This window comes from Sander vitreus, chromosome 23 (genome assembly GCF_031162955.1).
Source record: "Sander vitreus isolate 19-12246 chromosome 23, sanVit1, whole genome shotgun sequence".
Taxonomy (NCBI): Eukaryota; Metazoa; Chordata; class Actinopteri; order Perciformes; family Percidae; genus Sander; species Sander vitreus.
In genome coordinates, this window is record NC_135877.1 from 3,377,856 (window position 1) to 3,400,122 (window position 22,267).

The 22,267-nt window shown below is 41.2% G+C and overlaps 1 protein-coding gene across 7 annotated transcripts in view; it reads right to left on the reverse strand.

The window, feature by feature from the left end:
• Positions 1-14,789, reverse strand: part of mkln1 (muskelin 1, intracellular mediator containing kelch motifs) — a 51,802-nt gene extending 37,013 nt beyond the window's left edge. For 6 of the 7 annotated variants that reach the window (XR_013503872.1, XM_078281531.1, XM_078281530.1 and 3 more), the window contains exons 1-3: positions 14,684-14,789; positions 13,059-13,128; positions 1,212-1,354 (exon numbers count right to left, since the gene is read on the reverse strand). Coding sequence is in view for 6 of the 7 variants with exons in the window: in XM_078281531.1 (XP_078137657.1) it covers positions 1,212-1,354; positions 13,059-13,128; positions 14,684-14,763 (293 nt within the window). In the remaining variant the exon portion in view is untranslated. Of the gene's footprint in view, positions 1-1,211; positions 1,355-13,058; positions 13,129-14,461; positions 14,512-14,683 lie in introns of those variants that run through there. The other variant, XM_078281532.1, reaches the window with a different exon arrangement.
• Positions 14,790-22,267: the final 7,478 nt, after the last annotated feature.

The following is a 22,267-nucleotide window of genomic DNA, read 5'->3' on the forward strand; positions in this document are numbered from 1 at the left end:
TCAGAAGTAGGAGGTCACGAACAAGTGGCCGTAGTCACGCCCTTCTACTTCATATCTTTCGAAAAAATATGAACGAGAGTCAACGGAGACAGATTCTACCCGACCTAAAAAACGGCATGTTCACTGCAAACTCACGGTCCTCTCTTCCTGATTTACACTCCCTCTTGGCTTCAAATAACTCCCGTTTTCGGCTATGGCCGCTGAACAGGCTACACGTAAACAACCGTGGCCGCTTGCCTGCTCCTCCGGTAACGTTAGCTAGCAGTTAGCAGGGTTATCATGGCGGCGTTAGCCAGGACCAGTCGGGATCACTTTACTGGCTGTGTCTCAATTGTTTTTGCGAGTAACCAACTCGGGATACTCTAGCTATATAATTCAATGTGAGTACACGGATGTTGAAATGACATAAAATGCCCGTCCCTTGTAGCCGTGATAACTTAGCCTGAAGCTAATGCCTAGTTACCTGTTCAGGAGGAAGTTAGCCAACTCGGCGTCCTTTTGGGCTCTCAACTGTCTCCATCTTTCAAATACATCTCCAATATTTACCCGGGGTTTGTAACGTCTCTGTTCACGCAACCGTTAGAAACACTGTTGTTGTTTTTGCACAGTACCTTTTGAAAAGATGCCTGGAAGTCTGGAATATGTCTGGGGACACTAGTGTTTGCACTATGACCATTAATTGCACTTTATTATGTTGTTCTATGCTCTATTGCACATGTTTTGTATATCTTGTTATGACATTTTTCAAATATTTTAATAAAGAAGTTCATGTTTCAAGTTCAAGTACATGGAATCTTAGAAAATCCTTTTTTTTTACCGTGGTATCGAAATCGGCAACGACAACTGTGTTATTTTACTGGTATACTGATTTTTTGGTATTGTGACACCCCTAGTAATAACCATCCAGTGGATTGAGAACCAATGCTATGACACCAAGTCAAACTAAATCAAACCCAGACCTCAATAATCTAACTTCCTTGCAGATCCTTTATTGCCTATGGGACATTATTTCCCCTCAAGTTATCTTCTGAGGCAGAGCTTCCTCCCAGGCTGTCTATCACCCCCCCAACACGCTTCCAACTATCCGAATTTCTCTCACAAGATAACAAACCGTTCTTTCACGCTGAAGCTGCTGAAAAGTCTGTATTTTTAAACTGCAATAATCACACACAACACCAACAGTTGGACTGGCATAGGCAGTGGCATCTCACCTGGACAAAAGCTCTGTCATGTTTTCTTCACTCATCCCACCAAACACTTTAAACTTCTTCAGGTTGCAGACGTGAGTCTTCTCGTACTTCCCGAACGTGATGCTCTGAACAATTGCCGGCCTTTCCAATTTCAAGATTAAAAACTGGAGACAAAGAGAAAGGAAAGGAGAGGGGAGGCTTGAAATAGACTAAGGCAAAAAAGAGCAGAGTTATGATGCCATTAAGTGTGTGGAGGACGGCACTCATGGCAGGCCGGCCACTAGGTAAAGATTCGCTCATTACCTCAATGACTACAGCAGGGTCGAGCTACTGCATCAGGAAAGTGGCATTATGGACAATCTATGAGCCGTGTCCACGTGTCACTGGTGCTCTAACAAGCCAGGACACTTATGGCGATACTAAAAAAAGTACCTGTTAGCTAGTACCAGGTACTTTATTTCATAATGGAAAACCAAAAAAGGCGAGTAGAGTCGAGGCGAGGCGAGCAGGTACCATGTCATGGAAAAACGCCACTAGTGACAGATCGCCAGTGGCCATTAGGCCACAATGAGTGGAGACCAACCACATTGATTTTAAAGGGGTTGGGAGGGGGGAAAAAAAATCAATTAATGTACAGTGGGAAGAACAAGTATTTGATACACTGCCCATTTTGCAGGTTTTCCTACTTACAAAGCATGTAGAGGTCTGTAATTTTTTATCATAGGTACACTTCAACTGTGAGAGACGGAATCTAAAACAAAAATCCAGAAAATCACATTGCATGATATTTAAATAATTAATTTGCATTTTAGTCAGCAAGTATTTGATCACCTACCAACCAGTACGAATTCCAGCTCTCACAGACCTGTTAGTTTTTCTTTAAGAAGCCCTGTTCTCCACTCATTACCTGTATTAACTGCACCTGTTTGAACTTGTTACCTGTATAAAAGACACCTGTCCACACACTCAATCAAACAAACAGACTCCAACCTCTCCACAATGGCCAAGACCAGAGAGCTGTGTAAGGACATCAGGGATAAAATTGTAGACCTGCACAAGGCTGGGATGGGCTACAGGACAATAGGCAAGCAGCTTGGTGAGAAGGCAACAACTGCCTTCTCAACAACTGCAATTATTAAAAAATGGAAGAAGTTCAAGATGACGGTCAATCTCCCTCGGTCTGGGGCTCCATGCAAGATCTCACCTCGTGGGGCATCAATGATCATGAGGAAGGTGAGGGATCAGCCCAGAACCACACGGCTGGACCTGGTCTATGATCTGAAGAGAGCTGGGACCACAGTCTCAAAGAAAACCATTAGTAACACACTATGCCGTCATGGATTAAAATCCTGCAGCGCACGCAAGGTCCCCCTGCTCAAGCCAGCGCATGTCCAGGCCCGTCTGAAGTTTGCCAATGGCCATCTGGATGATCCAGAAAAGGAATGGGAGAAGGTCATGTGGTCTGAGGAGACAAAAAGAGCTTTTTGGTCTAAACTCCACTCGCTGTGTTTGGAGGAAGAAGGATGAGTACAACCCAAAGAACACCATCCCAACCGTGAAGCATGGAGGTGGAAACATCATTCTTTGGAGATGCCTTTCTGTAAGGGGACAGGACGACTGCACCGTATTGAGGGGAGGATGGATGGGGCCATGTATCGCGAGATCTTGGCCAACAACCTCCTTCCCTCAGTAAGAGCATTGAAGATGGGTCGTGGCTGGGTCTTCCAGCATGACAACGAACCGAAACACACAGCCAGGGCAACTAAGGAGTGGTTCCGTAAGAAGCATCTCAAGGTCCTGGAGTGGCCTAGCCAGTCTCCAGACCTGAACCCAATAGAAAATCTTTGGAGGGAGCTGAAAGTCCGTATTGCCCAGCAATAGCCCCGAAACCTGAAGGATCTGAAGAAGGTCTGTATGGAGGAGTGGGCCAAAATCCCTGCTGCAGTGTGTGCAAACCTGGTCAAGAACTACAGGAAACGTATGATCTCTGTAACTGCAAACAAAGGTTTCTGTACCAAATATTAAGTTCTGCTTTTCTGATGTATCAAATACTTATGTCATGCAATAAAATGCAAATGAATTACTTAAAAATCATACAATGTGATATTCTGGATTTTTGTTTTAGATTCCGTCACTCACAGTTGAAGAGTACCTATGATAAAAATTACAGACCTCTACATGCTTTGTAAATGGGAAAACCTGCAACCTGTGTATCAAATACTTGTTCTCCCCACTGTATGTGTAGTGATATTTTTTGTGACCATTTTTCAAATCAATTATTCTTCCCAGTATTGATTTGGGTTTTTTAAATTTTTTTTTTTTTTTTAGATAGTGCAGATAGAGAGGAAAGGGGGACTGAGTGAGGGGATGACACACAGCAAAGGGCCGCAGGTCGGATTCAAACTTAAGGGGCGCACACTCTACCAGATGAGCGAGAGGTGACCCCATTTCTTTGTTTTTGTGGAGGTGGGCGTGGTCTGCAATCAGCTGCAGTGGAGAGGGGTGTGCGGATAGATCTGGGCCCGTATTTATCAAGCCTCTGAGAATTACTCACAAGAACACAGCTAAGAATTGACTTAAGAGTGAAAAATTCTTGGCTCAAAGCTGCACTTAAAGGTTAGTTATCAAGCATCTCAGTCGTAATTTGTAGTGTGTAGGACTATATCTTACGTGTCACTCTTAGAGATGATTCACGACACAAATGGAATTTTGGATGACGACGTAGGCATGAACCAATCACTGAATAGATTTCCTTATTTCAGAATATTCTCAGATAAATTCACATTGAATGGTGTAATTCCTACAGACTGTACTGTTGCTTGGAAATTGTCTGTCTTGGCGGTGATTTGTGCTGAGCAAGAGTCTTGGGCGGTGCTAAGCAACGTAAGGAGCAGCAGCCTCAGGAAGGAACTTGTTTTGGTGGAAAACGTGTACGTTCAAGTAGTTTTAGTCGTGCGAGAGAAAACTCAGATTGGACAGATAGTCTAGCTAGCTGTCTGGATTTACCCTGCAGAGATCTGAGGAGCAGTTAACCATAGTCCTCAAAAACACAAAGGAAGCCCAAGGCAACAGATATCCAGCGGAATTTCCATCGGCAACGGAGCAATCCCGGAAATGGAACGTCGTGGATATAGACTATGATGAGGGTAACCCACGGTGGCAGCGAGACCTGCTACAATTTTTTTTTTTTTTACCAATGATTGACCTAAATATATTCTGTTTATATGGTACCGCCGACGGTGACTACATACGTTTCCAGCAAAACAGACCAGAGTCAGAAAATGCAGAACATCCATGTTATGTTTTTCGTTACAAATGAAATAAATGTCAGACTGACTTGTGATGTGCATTCTTCTCGTTTGTAGAAATGTCTCATATTGTCTCTAGTGTGTTATTCAACCTTTGTTAAAGAAGGAAAAGAAAAACACAATACTCAATACTATCGAAATGCAAAAAATGAAAAACGCAATACAAATGGAATCGGCACCCATGTATCGTGAAAGAATCGAATCGGGCGAAGTGCGGCGTGGGACCATTTTGATTTAAAAAACGACTTAGTTCACTGCAAACACTGCGACGCCGTGTATAAGTACAACACGGCCACGACTCAAATGATGTACCACAAAGTGCATCCGACCCTGGTTAATGTCGGTGGCGGTGCATCCTGCTCTCAGCCTCAACCTAGCATCATCTCGGCGTTAGCACGGAGGAGCTGCGATGCACAACGAGCAGAGAAAATTACCCAAGGAATCTGCAAGTTCATTGAGATGGATATTGGAACCAGCATGTCACATTCTGTCACGACGTACCATCACCAGACTGGTAGAAACTCACTACGAAGAACGGAATAAGGTTCCCCGGCCCGGGCTGGCTAAGCTAGCGCAGAGGTACCTGTGCATCCCAGCGGGTGTTTTCGGCGGCTGGACTGATGGTCACCAGGTAGCGGTCGCGTCTGACCCCAGATCATGTCAACATGCTTATTTTTCTCAACTAAAACCAGTAGACTGGTGCAGAAGTTGTATGCGAGTTATTACAGGTTATTGTTTATTAGGCTTTGTCCGTGCCTTGATAGTCTTGAGTTACAGTTTGACAAAACCTGTCAGATCTAAGTATTATGTTTTTGGTTAAGTTATTATTTAACATGATTCTTTTTATTTATTATTTTGGAACAGACAAGGGTCTCCATTTAAGAACACACTGGCTTTCGACTCTCCTGCCTAGGAATGGGTATGGTTTAAAAATGTTCGAAACCGGTACCATTACCGTGACTATGATGCTGCTCCTAAACAATATTTTTTTCGATACCAATTTCATAAAACAAAAAGAAATTACAAAATGTGGCCGGGTTGGGTCAGTGGTAGAGCAGGCGCACATACAGTATACTGAGAGGTTTATGCTTCGACGCAGAGGTCCAGTGTTCGAATCCGACCTGTGACAATTTCCTGCACGTCTTCCCCATCTCTCTCTCCCCTCTCACACCTAGCTGTCCTGTCAAAAATAAAGGCGGAAAATGCCCAAAAAATAATCTTAAAAACAAAAAGAAATTACAAAATTACGGCACCAATTCATTTATTTTCCAGCTCCTACCACGTGAGCCCCGTCTCTGTTTAACGTAGAGTTTTTCCTGCATTAGACAGCCAATCAGCAGCATTGTTAGATCTCGGTAGAAGCACGCTGCGTGCTTATTGGCTCACTGACTCTGATGAGATTTACTCCTTTGGTATTGAAATTGGGTATTGACTGACGAGGCATTTTTCGATACTAAGGAGGCAATTTGGTCGTTGCCTTAAAAAGTATCGTATTCGGTACCCTGCCCTACTCCTGCGAGGCATTGATCCGGCCCAGTTGGTCATGGGTCAACACGCGTTAGTAAAGCTAGATCCTCCCGTCAAGCTCCTGCGATGACTCATGCGTTCAACTAAACATTTACAGATTCTTGCCTGTAATTTGGCACACACGTTGGTTTAATGGCTTGACGGAAGGGGAATAAACTATTCCAGCCATTTGATGTTTGTGTTGTTTGGCTTTGGTATGAATAACACGAGCGAGCAGTGGGAGTTCCCCTATGAACAATAAGATACATGTGTGGTTATCACAAATTCATGTATTTACTTTGTGTGAACATGTTTTTCTTCCAGAGACAAAAGTACAACTAGTTCTGACAAAAGTACAACTAGTTCCTACATCAGCCTCTATCCACTTAGGACTTCAAAGTGAACTTCACCCAACTCCCTCCTGGGAGTAAAGTTCAATGTCTTGTTCAATGGGGCAGTGAGTTTTCTGAAGCCAAATCGAAATATGCAGCCATACCAGCTACAATATGTTGTTTGTTTAACTATGCGAGTACAAATCAGTGTTGGTATAGAATAGGTTAAACTTTTCACGATGTGTATATATTGAAATTATTGAAATATTTCTTTTAAGTACTATGGTGTTTTAACTGTACTCTAGTTGTATTAAGCGACAGAAAATGACAAGGCCACATATCAGCATGACAACATCTCTGTATCTCTTTTTTTTGTTAATCTTTGGGTCTATGAAATGTCAAAAAACTGTGAAAAATGCAACAGCAACAAACAACCAAAGTGATGTCTTTAAACTGCTTATTTTGGCCAACTATCTGTCCAAAGCACAAAGATGTGATAAAAGACAAGAAACTGCAGCTTATTCACACAACTGAGAAAGCTGGGTCTGAGGAATGTTTGGAAATTCTGCTTAAAAAAAATATGACTCCAAGGAATCATAAGTGGATGATTAATTTTCTGGAGCCTGTGTGTCTTTAGCCTAAATCTAGGCTAAACACATTTTTATTCACTGGCCACTTGACACTCAACAGTCTGTTATCATGTCTATAATTCGGGAGTTGTAAATTGCTGCTTTTTTGTGTGTTCAGTTTCTATTATTTTTACATTTCAATGTTCTTTTATACAGCACCTTAGTGCTTCATTGTATAGCACTTTGGTCAGCTTAAGCTGTGTTTAAATGTTTAGAATTCTGCCTATACAATCATACTGTACATTTGTTTTTTGCTTATTTCTGTGGCTCTAAGCCTTAATTTACTAGGCAAAGACTGAGAATTTAGAGATTTGCGTGCTCAAAAAGGACTGGTGAGTGGTTAACCATGATTTTGAAATGCCTCATTTTCTCTTGCCATACGACACAAGATTTAACCTCAAACTCTGCCTTTCTGAGTCAATGAGTTCAAAAGACACAATGAGAAACAACTTTTTCCATTGTTTGAAGGATGCATACACTCAAAACACATAGCAGAGAAAGCCTAGGCAATTTCATAAATCATATCTAAGCCATGTTAATGAGCAACTAATTCATTACATTTTAAAAACATGGTACAAAATCCTTTATTCCACACAAAAAATGCTTTAGTGGACATTGCCTTTCCCCCAGCACACCGACAGTAAATACATTGACTACTACAGCAAATTGGCACGTGTTAATGATGTGAATCAATAATATAACTAGGCCTGCACGATATGACCTAAAAATCAAAACCACGATTAATTGCACAGTCTACCTCGAAAACGATAAATGAACGATAATTAATCACGTTGTTCTGAATCATCTTTTCTGAAGCCAAAATGTTTCCACGACGACGGACACGGGGGTTTTTTGGGCACAGGTTGCTCAGTTGACTCGGAGTTTGAGTTATCCTCCATTATGCTTTCCGTGCGGCTGACTGGTCTGGGCCGAGTCACGTGACTACACACGCGGCAGAATGTTTTTAAGGAGGAAGTAGGCCTATCAACAGGAATAAATTAATGAAATTATTGCTGTGGGAAAAACACGTCAAACAGCTTCAGAATGTCGATGTCGGTACATTTTCCGATTAATTGCCCAGCCCTAAATATAACTACATAATGTCATCACTCAAAACTGCTGCTCCTATTACATCAAGGTCAGTGCCACATTGCACCTACCACGCTGTTCTTATCTCACTTAAAACAACTAGAGCTGCAAAGATTAATCAATTCATTAGTAACTATTAAAATAATTGTCAACTATTTTGATAATCGATTAATCTGTTTGAGAAAATTCTCCGATTCCAGCTTCTTATAAGTGAATATGTTGTAGTTTCTTCTCTCCTCTGTGACAGCAAACTGGAAACAAGACATCTGAGTATGTTCTCTCTGGCTTTGGGAAACACTGATCCACATTTTATAGACCAAACAACTAATCAACGGATTAATCGACAATAGGGATAGGCCGATTATCGGGACGTTTTTTGGCAGTTTGCAGTTAATTGCCTGATAACCGATAAAAAGTTAATTAATTTAAAAGGTCCGCTACTTTGGCTCGGCCCACAGCTCTCAACCTTCTGTTTCTCTCCCCACTGAGTCTGAATTAATGTCCCGCCCACAAAACTATCTGACTGTTACTGTGAATTATGTTGAATGTTTCTCATTTATTAAATAATTGCTTAAAGCATTTCAACAAAGTTTTGTGTTGGAGTTTGTAACATTCCAAAATCTTAATTTGGACTTAAAGATTTTAATTTTCACTGTAAATGCATATCGGTTCCAAATATTGGTTATCGGTTTCATTAACTTATAGTAATCTGTATCAGAATCGGCCCTGAAAAAAAACCGTATCGGTCGATCCCTAATCAACGATGAAAATAATCGTTAGTTGCAGCCCTAAAAACAACTTTTACTTTGTCTGCTGCATTGGCTCTGATCATGGTTGCATTACAATTTCCATTTGCAGTCCACAACAACTCGGACACAATTGCTCAAATGTCTGAGGTCAACTGGCACCAACTTTGTTTCAGTTGATCAAATAAGAACAGGTCAGCAACCAGAGGCCTGTACTACGAAGCAAGAGTTGGCGTTAACGAGGTAACTTGAGGTTCAACCCAGGGTTTTGTGTACCACGACGGTGGATCACTTGTTACCAGGCTAAATCACCGTGGTAACTCATGCTGAACACCTAACCTGGTCGGGAGCAGGTTATGTTGGAGATTAGAGATCAACCGGTGTTAAAGCACCGCCTACTGACCAATCAATACTCGATTGATAACGGCGTCACCGTTCTTAGAAGATCAGGTGGAGCTCGGTGCGCAGAGAGAGAGAGAGAGAGAGAGAGAGAGAGAGACAGAGAGAGAGACAGAGAGAGAGGTGCGCTCATAAAAGTTAGAACATTTAGAGACCGACAACCCCGTTAACATTCCCTGATGGGTATCTTTATGAAAGATTTAGATTTTTAAGCGAGGGTATTACATATAGGCTATTTGTCGGCTTCTTCAGCCATGTGTTGCCAATACGCACATTGGTTAGAATTATGTTTTGATATTTTTTTTTATTTTCTCTCACGATCGCTTACCACTGCCAGGGTCTGAACTGAAATAATAGGCTAAAGCAACGACAGTTCATGGAAAGCAAAAGTGTAATTATGGTCAGATCTTGTGTATGTATACTATTATAGTGGGTGTACTGTAGCCTACTGTATATTGGCCAGAATCTGCCTTTGGGGGAGGAAGGGGGCATATCATAGGTGTCCTCCCCCAGGAAAGTTTTAAGCATCGACTTCATTTCCTGCATTCCGATACACTTTAATGCACCAATTTACGGTAAAAATACCTTTATTCAGCCTATAGATGTTAAGAAAAAAGCACGGATGACAATTCAAAATTCATCAAAAATATAAAGTAGCCTATGTTGTTACGTGTCATATGGAATTTTTAAGTGGGTAGCCTATATAGAAATCCTGGAGCTTACCATCACCTAGACTACACCACTGGAAGTGATATTGATAGGATAAGCGTTGTGATTTACGTAAAACAGCGTCAGCTTTTTTTGCCAGCTTTCCTTCCTGCATTTTGCCTGTAAAAACGTGTTTGTGTTCTTCATATCTATGGAGAATTATAGTTTGCTCTTCTTGTTTAAAATATGCGGCTCTGGTAGATGTTTGCGATTGGTCGTGCTGTGCAAACACCGCCTCTTTTATGTGAACGCGTGCGCTGCTGGATTGGGAAACCCTGGGTTGACTGAACTAGTTGTTAACCACCATCGTGACACAGGTTATGCGGGACCGCGGTTGTTAGGGTTAGTGAAGCCGGATAACTGAAAGAAATCCAGGACATGTTGGTCTTGATTCGTAGTACAGACCTCTGGTAGGCTAAAGGCTGATTTATGCTTCTGCGTCGAATCGATGGCGTACCCCCGCAAACCCCTCTCCGAGCCCTCTGCCGTAGCTCGACCTGCACCTCCAAAAAATTTTTAACTTTGCACCGAGGCGACGCAGACCGTAAGGACTGTGACTGGTCAACTGTAGGGTTGGGTACCGAAACCCGGTTCCACTATGGATCCGGTTCCTACGCAACCGGTAGGAATCGGACCGGATTAGAACGCAAATTTCGGTTCCTCATTTCGGTTCTGACTGAAATATTTTCCCTCTGTCGCTCCGGACAGCGGCAGACTTTTCTTTCTCCCTTTTCTGCCGAGTGGCACACGTGCCCGCTCGCAGTGTGAAGCGCGTGTCCACGCTATTCTCGGACATGCGCTCTACTATCACTGCTGATAGACGGCTTTTTGTACACGCTCTGAAACGGACGTAAAAATATCACACTTTCTCTGTAGTCTACCGTTAGCTAGCTATCATAAACGTAGGCTACTTTTAAAATGCCATATTTTCTCTCTGGGCTAACCAAAATGGCCGTAAAGACATATTAACCATTCACTGCACGTGATCACTAGTAAACATATTACACTTGCTCTGCTAGTCTATCGTTCAGGACAAGACCCTGTAGCCTGGTGGTGGGGGAGGGGGACAGCCTCCCCAAATTGTCTGCCCTTTCAAACTCATACCTGTGTGTCCAGGCCTCTTGGACACCATCTGAGAGGTTTCTCCTGTGCAGGACACGCCATAAGTCAGGAGGTGTCGTATCTCGCCAGAGAAGGCAAATATGGTCATTTTTCTGCTAAAGTTTGAAGCTGGTTCAGTTAGCATACCAACTCAACATTTATTTTGTTGTTACTTGTTAATAGTGTAACTGTTATTTGTTGAATTATTGTAGATATGAGTTAGGTGACTTAGGTTTACTTGTTATATATTTAAGTACTTTAAAACGTTAATATATTGTTTAATTTAAATCATTTTCAATAAAAAAATTAAAAAAAACTCAATGAAAGAGCCTTTCTTTGATGTCATTCTTCAGTTTTTCAAGAATCGGTTTAGGAATCAGAATCGTTTTAAAAGTACCGGTTCGGAATCGTAAAAATTCAAACGGTATCCAACCCCACTGGTCCTGTGTATCCTAACACACTCGTCCTGTGTGTTGATAGTCGGTGTCTCAAGCAGCCTACTGTGGGGAGTAGCGACATGCTAGTTCACTGACATCCGCTTTTTATCCGTTTGTAAAGTGTCTATATGTCAGTAACGTTTTGAAATTAGCACTTCGCCAGCAAGCAGTACTTTGTGGGCAGTTGTGCTAAAGTAAGCAACCCCGCAGAACTCTGAAAGGGTCACGACGCCGTAGGAGCGACGGCATAGCTACGGCGTGGAGTTAACGCAGAAGAATTAAACAGCCTTAAAGAGCTTGTAAAGAAATGAGAAAGACGTGGGAACTGGCAGTGACTAAGGAGTCTTTCACACCTACCTCGTTTGGTCCGGACTTTCGGACTTTTCAGTTTGATCCGAACCAAAATTACAGGAGTGAAACCTCCCCCGTACCACGGTCCGGACCAAACAGCCGAAATGTGGTCTCGGTCTAGATCAAACTGAACCATGGTCCGATTTGTTTTCTAGTGTGAAAGCATTTTTTGGATGGTCGGACTTCGGGACCAAATACAGGAAGTTCGGGCAGAAGAGAGAAGCGTAGCTCCTTTAAGGAATAGCTCAGTGCTTAAGTGTGTATACGAGAGAGAGTGACAGTGGAAGCGCTCTAAGCAGACAGCTGTGTGCAATCAGCAGAGAATAAATCAGCAGATTACTTGTTAAGTGGTAGTAAATGAACAGTGTAGGTTTCACTTGGTCTCTGAATAAATGCTCCAGCGTCTCAAACCCCAAGCAAAGTTCCCGTGTCTCGCTTCTGAACAACGCAACAAAACAAAAAGAGCCGCGCTAGCACGGGGAGAGCAGGACTTGGAAAAACTGACACCAGAGAGATGATACGAGAGGACGGAGAAGCCCATCTACAAACCAATCAATTACAAGTATCGGGAGACACGGCTCACATACTGTGATGCAACAGGACGTCGTTATGTCATGTATAGTTCTTCAGTTCGCTTGCATAACTGCAGTGTGAAACCCAGCATTTTCCCTGCCATTATAAGGTTTAGGCGCAGCACCCAAGCCACTTTGGGCACCACCTATACCTAAAGAATGTAAAATCATTGGGAGCATTAAAATGCACTAAATGATTGTAGTTGGTCCCCAGTGGACTTCTTCAGCAAGTTTGTCTTTAAGCTTTTTCAGTGTTTCTTTCCATTATTATCAGCTTTACCTTTTCCAATGTTTGAGACACAGATATTGCAACAATAATGGTCCAAAGTGATGTGTTTTTTTGTTTTATTGAAAAACATTTTCTTGAGGGAGGACCACTAAACCCTCTGCCAAATATGTGCACCTAAGTCTTCCACAAATCTAGGGGAAAACACTTGAAACCAAAACTAACCCGGATCAAATGTATACCGTGTAACAAAAGCATGAACCTTGGTCGGGACCTTGGTTTGGACTTCCAGGAGTGAAAAGGCCCATAAAAAGAATGGTGACAGTATACCATACAACTACAGACAGCATAAACAAAGACAAACCACAAGCCTCCCTGAACTTCGCAATTTCTTCTTAGCGCACACTGTCAATCCTCATGTCATGAGTCATCTGGGAACAGCCAAGTGGACATGGTAGACCTACCTGTGGTGGGTAGTTGCTCTCAGAAGACCACCTGGAAGACTGATCATTAGGCTTGTCCACCAAGATATTCCTAAGAAACCCCAAACAAAGAAAGGTAGAGTTTATTAATGCCTGTGGGACATCATCACGACGATTTTTAAAAATCGATCTTTACCCCAGAATCGATTTGATTTATTTTGTTACCAATGATTGACCTAAATATTTTCTGTTTATACGGTACAGCTGACAGCGACTACATCACATCTGTTTCTAGCAACAACAAAAAAAGAGTGAAAGCAGAAAATGCAGAAAATCCATGTTATGTTCTTCTTTACAAAATAAATGTCAGACTGACTGACTGACATGTGGTGTGCATTCTTCTTAGAAAACAATGAGTTTTTGGAATTTTATGATATATTGTCTCTAGAAGTGTGTTATTCAACTTTTGTTTGTTAAAGAAGGAAAGGAAAATCGCAATTCTCAGTACTATCGAATCGCAATGAATGAAAATCGCAATACAAATCGAAGCGGGGCAAAAGTATATCGTCCCAGCCTTACATCACATCAGCAAAATACTGGAGACACTGCAGACAACACTCCATCAAAGTTATGATAACGTTACAGGAATCGTAATTTACTACAGGGCAGAATAAAGGTGTGAATGTTTGTGTCATATAACAATTATACGTATGCAGGCCCGCTAGACTGTGTTCACAGGTGCAATGAGTCCATGTAATTGTTATTACAGTAACGTTAGCTAGCAGACCGTTGTTGTTGTTGTTGTTGTTGTTAGCTAGCTAACGTTAACGTCAGCTAGCTACAGCTAACCCGTAACGTTATCTGTATGTAGTGCTGAACCAGCAACAGGCGAATGCTCTGAACATATGCGTGACATTTAGAGTGTTTATTTGTGAATGCCATCCACGAAGTGCAACCGTTCGTTTCATAACACCGGTTTCAAGTAGCCGGTAAACAAGCTGATTCGCTATTGTTGCTAAAACAGAGCTTTTTGGTTAGATAACAGCAGCTAACGCTTGTTACCTACTTTAGCTCTGGAGTCCAGTTAGCTAGCGTGGACGTTCAATTTTGACATACTAGTGTGCCGACCTGCACTTTGCTGAATCAAATGCTAAAATGCGGTAGTGTTTTGACAACTCATTAGTCTGGGGTTGTGAAGTATTTGATAACCAGTGGAAATACGAAGAAATGAAGGCTGCTGATCCAAAACAAGCTCTTCTCAAGAGATGAAAACATAACTTGACGTAAACAAAGCACCTAAAACGGAGGGGCGGTGCACAAAAGACACACTCCTATCTATTGAATTATCTAATGTCACTGGTGAGTGACATTACACGTTCAGAAGAAAAATCTTAATGTCGCCTTATCAAACATACATTCCTTCATAAGTAACTCTTTAACGTTACCACAAACGCTTCATCAGCAACATCATCCTCGGGCGACAACGTATCAACACCAAACGCCCCTGCCGCCGCTAACAAAGCTAACGCTTGTTGGCTCGGATCGCAGACGAGCTAGGCCAGTCGGGCCAACTGGAAGAAACATTGGTGCATTGAGGCGCTTAAAGACCACTTGTGAACACAACACCTAATGCATACGTCGGGCCAACTAACGTGTGCATTACTCACTCGGGTAAATATGTAGAGGAGTAAGAGCTCCATTTAAAAACGCTGAAAGTGAGGACTCTGCTCTCAGGAACGACAGCCATCTTGTTGCAGAAATATAAGCAGCGGGAGGCTAGGCTAGCAAGAAGCGAGCAGTGACAGCATTTAAAGAGACAGTACACTCTGTTTTGTTTTGTTTTGTTTTTACAAAAATGAATAAGTATGCCATGTAATACAGTACCCAAGCCAGAATTTCCATGTAATCCATAATATAACATCTGGTGTTCACATTATCATATTTCTTCATAAATTGTAGTTTCACACACATTATAATAACTAGAAGTAAGCACCCTTTGGGCACCAGTTTTACCTGACCCTAACCTGACTCCTGAGACTTTTGCCAATGGACCTTTTTCACAGCAGACATTTTTTGACTTGTCATGGTAGGAAAAGCACAGCTGAAATTGTTAACCTTAACGATGGCTCAGTTCCATCAAGTGTCCCAGTAAGCTATTTCATGCTACGTTTACAATTGGCCATGTCCAACCATAAAATAACCATGTACGTGTAAACGGGGTATCAGTGAGTCAGCATGCACGATACCAGGACCTCTCCTAAGAGGAATGTAGCCATCATTAATGGTTTTGAATACACCTGTGCTTTTCCTACTATGACACGTCAACATGTCTGCCGTGAAAAAGGTCTATAGACATATATTCTTTTGCCCCTGCTGTACCCAGCCCCCAGTGGTGAAATGTAATTAAGTATATTTACTCAAGTACTGTACTTAAGTACAAATTTGAGGTACTTGTACTTCACTTAAGTCTTTTCTTTTCATGCCACTTTCTACTTCTACTCCGCTACGTTTCAGAGAGAAATATTGTACTTTGTACTCCACTCTATTCTATCTGACAGCTTTGGTTACTAGTTAATAACAGCACATTACCAACAAATTAAGATTTTTGCACACAAAGCACATGTCGTTTTATTATAAATTGAACTACCCAACAATATAAAGGTCAACAAATACAGCTGAAATGATTAGCCGATTAAACACAGAACTGATCATTTCCCGTTTCTAAAATGAGAGGATTTTTCTTCATTGAGTACTTTTACTTATTATATTTTCAGTACATTTTCCTCATGATACATTCTTTTACTTAGTTATGTTTTCCATGCTTACTTGTAACAGAGTATTTTTTTACAGTGTGGCATAAGGCATTAGTGCTGTAGTAGTACTTTTACTTAGGTAAAGGATCTGAATACTCCTTTGTCCACTGCCCAGCCCTCTCCATTGCTTTCACCCCTAACCTCTCCTGATCCTTGACCCTCTTGCCCCACCCCTTAAAAATATCCGTTACAAAGGACAGAACTCAACATGACTAAAGGTGCATGACACATATCTGAAAAAAGCATACACAACCCTCGCATTATAGTGCAGTAATAATAGAATGCCCTTTATTGGGATTGCATATTATACAACTACATTTGCTGTGTTTCCTGACATTCCACACATGCTCACCCAATCACACACCACATATTGTACATGCACCTGACATGCTGAAAAACTAATAATAATACAAAAGAAAGATACAATAATGATGAAGTAGTATTAAGAAGAATTGGCATTTTTTTTCTCCATTGTGCTTAATGCTATTTACACCTTATGAATATATTATTGATTATAGCGTTATTGCATATATCCTCATTTGCAGTATTGAAATGAATCCAGTTTAAGTCTGGTGAAGTGTTGTGATGCTGTTAATGAACTGAAAAGTCTGAAAGTCGGACCAAACGAGGTAGGTTTGAAAGCACCCTAAGTCACTGTCAGTAAATGGTTTTATTAGGTAAAGCATGAATATTACAGCAGGTTCTTGTTTTTCATGCGATGGCCCAATATCCACTTTTGTTATCAACACACCAGCCAATTTTGGTGCTTGTATCACAAAATAAACAATTGTTACAATTTATTGAGCTATGCTGTCCCACTACTATAGATCATTGACTTGTTTAACATTGCAGTGGTTCCTTTCTGAAACAAAGACAACTGCGGCGGCCTGTCCTTTAAAAGCACCTCCCTGGGTGAGCTCAGCGTTTTAATGTGGACTCACTAATAGCTCCCAGGGAGGATGAATCATCTGATGAGTAATGTCACTGTAGATTTTGTTCCAGTTAACTGGACCTCTTTTATTCTAAACTTATTGTAATGCCAAACCCGTCTCGTCCTCCTCCCTCCGTCCTCTGCTCGGAGGGATGCTCAACATTTGCAGTGTATGAATGTAAATGTGATTTTTTTTTTTATGTTACATTAAATTCCCTCACATTTGATTTGGTATCAGTTATCCTTACGTCCAATACAAACTGTACATTTCATTGTTTACTTTTATATAAGAGCAAAAGTAACAAAGTATCAAGCTTTCAAAATTCATGTTTAGACTCTTTTCTTTTTTTCTTTTTTTTTAACCACTCTGCCTCATTATAATCTCCGGTGTTTTCATTTGCTTATTTATTTAAAGGTCCTATGACATGCTGCTTTTTGGATGCTTTTATATAGGCCTTAGTGGTCCCCTAATACTGTATCTGAAGTCTCTTTTATATAGACCTTAGTGGTCCCCTAATACTGTATCTGAAGTCTCTTTTATATAGGCCTTAGTGGTCCCCTAATACTGTATCTGAAGTCTCTTTATACAGGCCTTAGTGGTCTCCTAATACTGTATCTGAAGTCTCTTTTATATAGGCCTTAGGGGTCCCCTAATATTGTATCTGAAGTCTCTTTTATATAGACCTTAGTGGTCCCCTAATACTGTATCTGAAGTCTCTTTTATATAGACCTTAGTGGTCCCCTAATACTGTATCTGAAGTCTCTTTTATATAGGCCTTAGTGGTCCCCTAATACTGTATCTGAAGTCTCTTTTATATAGGCCTTAGTGGTCCCCTAATACTGTATCTGAAGTCTCTTTTATATAGACCTTAGTGGTCCCCTAATACTGTATCTGAAGTCTCTTTTATATAGACCTTAGTGGTCCCCTAATACTGTATCTGAAGTCTCTTTTATATAGACCTTAGTGGTCCCCTAATACTGTATCTGAAGTCTCTTTCCCGAAATTCAGCTTTGGTGCAGATTTACAGCCACTAGAGCCAGTCCCACAATGAGCTTTCCTTAGGATGTGCCATTTCTATGTCTGTAGCTTTAAATGCTATTGATGAGGAGAGAGGGGGGGCAAGGGGGAAGGTGGGGGTGTGGCCTTGACCAACTGCCATGCTTCGCTCGTTTTCAAGCCATGATGTCTCTTTCTCATGGGTGGGCCAAATTCTCTGGGCGGGCAAAGCAGAGAAAGGGGAGGTAACCTTTCCCCTTATGACGTCATAAAGGGAAGATTCCAGATCGGCCCATCTGATCTTTCATTTTCTCAAAGGCAGAGCAGGATACCCAGGGCTCGGTTTACACCTATCACCATTTCTAGCCACTGGGGGACCATAGGCAGGCTGGGGGAACTCATATTAATGTTAAAAAACCTCATAAAGTGACATTTTCATGCCATGGGACCTTTAAACTTGTTAACGACTTCTTATGTATAATGACGGTCTGGCAAGAGGCAAAATGCATTGTGCTGGGGAACTGACAGCAAGGGAAGATAATAAATAAGTAATATAAAATGAAAGGAAATGGTTAACAATTGTTAGCCAGATAAGTAGGGACGTTAGCTGTCACACCCCCTGATACATTTAGTGCTCAACAATTAATAATCTATTGGATATGAATCAGTCAACAAAGACTAATCAGTTACTATGATGACAATTTGTCATTATCATAATCACATTATCCGGCGTGCCGGGGATGTAAAGAGTCTGTGTGTGTGTGTGTGTGTGTGTGTGTGTGTGTGTGTGTGTGTGTGTAAAACATATAGAAAATATGAACATTTTACACACATTTGTTTAGGTTGTTTTGGCTGATATTGAGGTAACTGTCACGTGCAATTTCATAATCTTTAGGGCCCTAATCTGCCATAACCATACCTGTAGTAGTGTGAGAACCCTTGATATGTCCCACCGAGAGGTAGGGAAACTATGGTTCTTGCGAGGACATTGCTACTCCACACAACACAGGGGAGGGACAAACATAAAAGTTTGTAGTGCAGCCTTTTCACACCATTCTCTTGGTGCTCTGTGGGCTCTTTATACTCTCTCCATTGAAAATTACCTCTAAGCAAAGTTTTTTTTCTTCTTTTTGCCGATGAGGTTTTGTCACAGCTCTTCGACGGGGATAGTGACATAGAGGAGGATGTGTCTGAGAGTAAGGAATGTTGAGGAGGATCATCCTCCTCTGATGAGAATGAGACTATTGGGGTTGACCCTCCTGTTGTCTACCAACCACCAGCAGATTCTGTTCTCACATAGCCTCCAGTGGACACATTACCCTTCCAAAAATGGAAAGTTATCATAGTCCCTCTCCTTACTTGAACTTTATTGGAACAGTTGGAAAGACTTGGATGGGACCCATTTGCAAGCCTACATTAGGCTGCACATTTTGGCAGGAGTGTCCAAGTCAAAAGGTCAAGCAACAGCAAGGGCAATATAACAAACTTGCAGCGATACACAACGGGACAAGCGGGTCCAGCAATTACTCTCTCATTACAATCCAGGCCCCCACAGTACTGTGGATGAATGCCTGGCGTCATTTCTTCGGTGCTGTCCCTTCAGACAATACATACCAAAAAACCAGGACGTGTACGTTATGAAAATATGGCAGCACAGCATGCACAGTCCAGCTATGCCTGGAGTATGCAGGGGTAAACTGGGAAAGCACCTGAAGAGAGAATTAGGGCATGAGGGTGTTACTAGATATGGCAGGAGTGAATGGTCATGTGACGAATTTCCCATTGGACGCCCTGGGCGGGGAACTGCTGAGAAGGAAGCTTACCATGTTGAGGAGAGTAAATAAAAACAATCTAAAACTTCTGTAAGAAGATATTGATTCACCTAAAAAAACAGCTTTCTTTAAACGTTTGGGTCAATCTGTGATTTTGTGGTAATTTGCATATTTTTTCATAGTCAAGTAAAGGGTATTCTGGATCTAACGTCACATGTTTTATCTAAAGGGGTATGTAGGTAGTCAACAAAGAGACATAAAGTACCTGACACATAACATTGGGTGATGATAGACATATATATGTATATATGTATCTATATATATTTTCTGGATGTTTAAATTGCTGGGGTCAAAGATAAGGGGTGTTAGTAGCCTACATTTGAGGATAAATATGTATAAATACTATCTGTCGACTGTCTGGCTGTCTGTCTCTGATATGAGATCAGCTGTTTCCCGACAACGTTAGTCACTCTATGATGATGTCACGTACAGCATGGCCTCATTTAAAAAGAAAGAAACAGCCAACAAAGAAGCATCATCAGCCTCATCCTCATCCCTATCATCTACACCAGTACCATCACTAATATCATCATCATCATCATCATCATTAGGAATGTACTCATGCATCGCGAATCGGTTAAAAAAAAACCCCCGATATAAATGTGTGTAAAGATTACAACCGGTTGAGAAATGGGTGACTTGAGGCGTCACTACGTGTTCTCAGTTCATCTATTTGAAGAGATTTTGTTTCTATTTATTTAGTTATTTTGATGTGGGATTTGTTTTCAAATCCAAACATTCATTTTCATTTTAGTTTTTCAAGATAAAATACTTTTATAATTTCAGTTGCACTTTTGATAAGAGGACACACGTGTTTGTACAGACCTAAATAACAGAATATTTTTTAAGTCATATGTCTGCAGCTCATTCTGTTAACCCTCATGTTGTCCTCGGGTCAAATCTGACCCGTTTCCAAAGTTTCTATATCATAAATTTGGGTTTCTTTTTAACCAAATTGCCCCAAAATAACACATATGGTTCCATAAGACACTCTTCACAAAGGAAATTACGGGATCAGATCTCTATTTTCATAGAATTTTGGGTGTTGTATTCAATTTTATAGCATTATCCTGACTAAACTTTGACAGATCTGTGATTATCCATTACCTTCAGTCAAAATCATTTCATCATTTATGCTTTTTTCTTACACAAACAAATGCATATAAATGAGGTTTATTGACCATGAATTCCAAAGATAAAGCAGTGTAAAACTAGTGCAAATAAATAGGTCCAGTGGTGAATATACTGGTGTTAATGGGGAAAAAAATGCCAACAACGTTGAAAAAAGCGAGCATAACGTGGCGAAAAAGCTACAAAAATGTAAAAGCAGTGTCTAAAAAAAGGGGTTAAAAAAATTGCGAGTGTATCGTATCGTGAAGTTAAAATCCTGAAACGTATCGTACGGTGGGTTGAGTGTATCGTCACATCCCTAATCGCCATCATGATCACGACCACCTTCATAAACCCTCCCCATTTGATCATCATCACAAATAGACGGTTATCTTCATCATCATCAACATCATCATCACAACAAGTATCTTCATCTTTATCATAACAGTTATCTTCGTCATTTGTAGGGCTGGGCATCGCTAACAATTTCCCAAACCGATTGGATTCGATGTCAATTAGGTTTAGGGAAAATTCAGTCACAATACCAATTTAGCTGGGAAATAAAAGACTTCAGTTCTTAGAGAACTCGTGCTGTAGATTGTACAAGCAAGAAACAACCCTCAATATATTTTATAATGCACCAGGTTAATGTTTACACCAAAAAATGTACCTAAAAACGTGGGGTCCATGGTGAAAAAGCATGTATTAAAAAAAATCGATTCAGGGGTTTTCTTAAAGCTATTAGTGCGTCGTTTCTGTCTCCCCCATGAGGAATTCTAAGTAATGACAACAACACTGTCGGTGCGTCCACATGATACAAGCCTTCTGTGACCGTGCGCAGCACCCCCTTCTCCACACAGTTACTAGTAGCCAAGGAGGACACGGAGGATTAAAAAAACAGACGACACAATAGACCTTTTTCACGGCAGACATGTTGACGTGTCATAGTAGGAAAAGCACAGTTGTATTCAAAACCATTACTGATGGCTACATTCCTCTTAGGAGAGGCCCTGGTATTGAGCATGCTGACTCACTGAAATAGCTACTGGGACACTTGATGGAACTGAGCCATCGTTAAGGTTATCATTTTCTGCTGTGCTTTTCCTACTATGACAAGTCAAAAATGTCTGCTGTGAAAAAAGGTCAATCTTCTGAACATAGCCATGCTGAGAAGTACAGAGAGACTTATGTGGAGCTGATAGTCTTAATACGTTTTGTATCAACTCATTTGGCAATGGCTGGAATGTAACGGACGTTCGTTAATATCAAAAAGTCACGCACTAAAGCTTTAATGATATCAGCTCACTCAAACAAAGATTGTTTTTTAATTGGAGAATCCATTGTTTGACGCTGCCCTAGTTATCTCCTCCACTATTGCCATCATCATTATTACACCCGCTAATAGCCAGTCATCATGATCATGCTTATTAAAAAAAAGAAAACAAACACCGGTTAAACCAGTAGGGGCGCAGAACGTTATTTCCCCGGAACGCGCGCTGCTCGTCGTGTGCGCGCACGAAGCGCCATATCACGTGGGAGGTCCCTTTAACTTTCCACTGCCAGAGCAG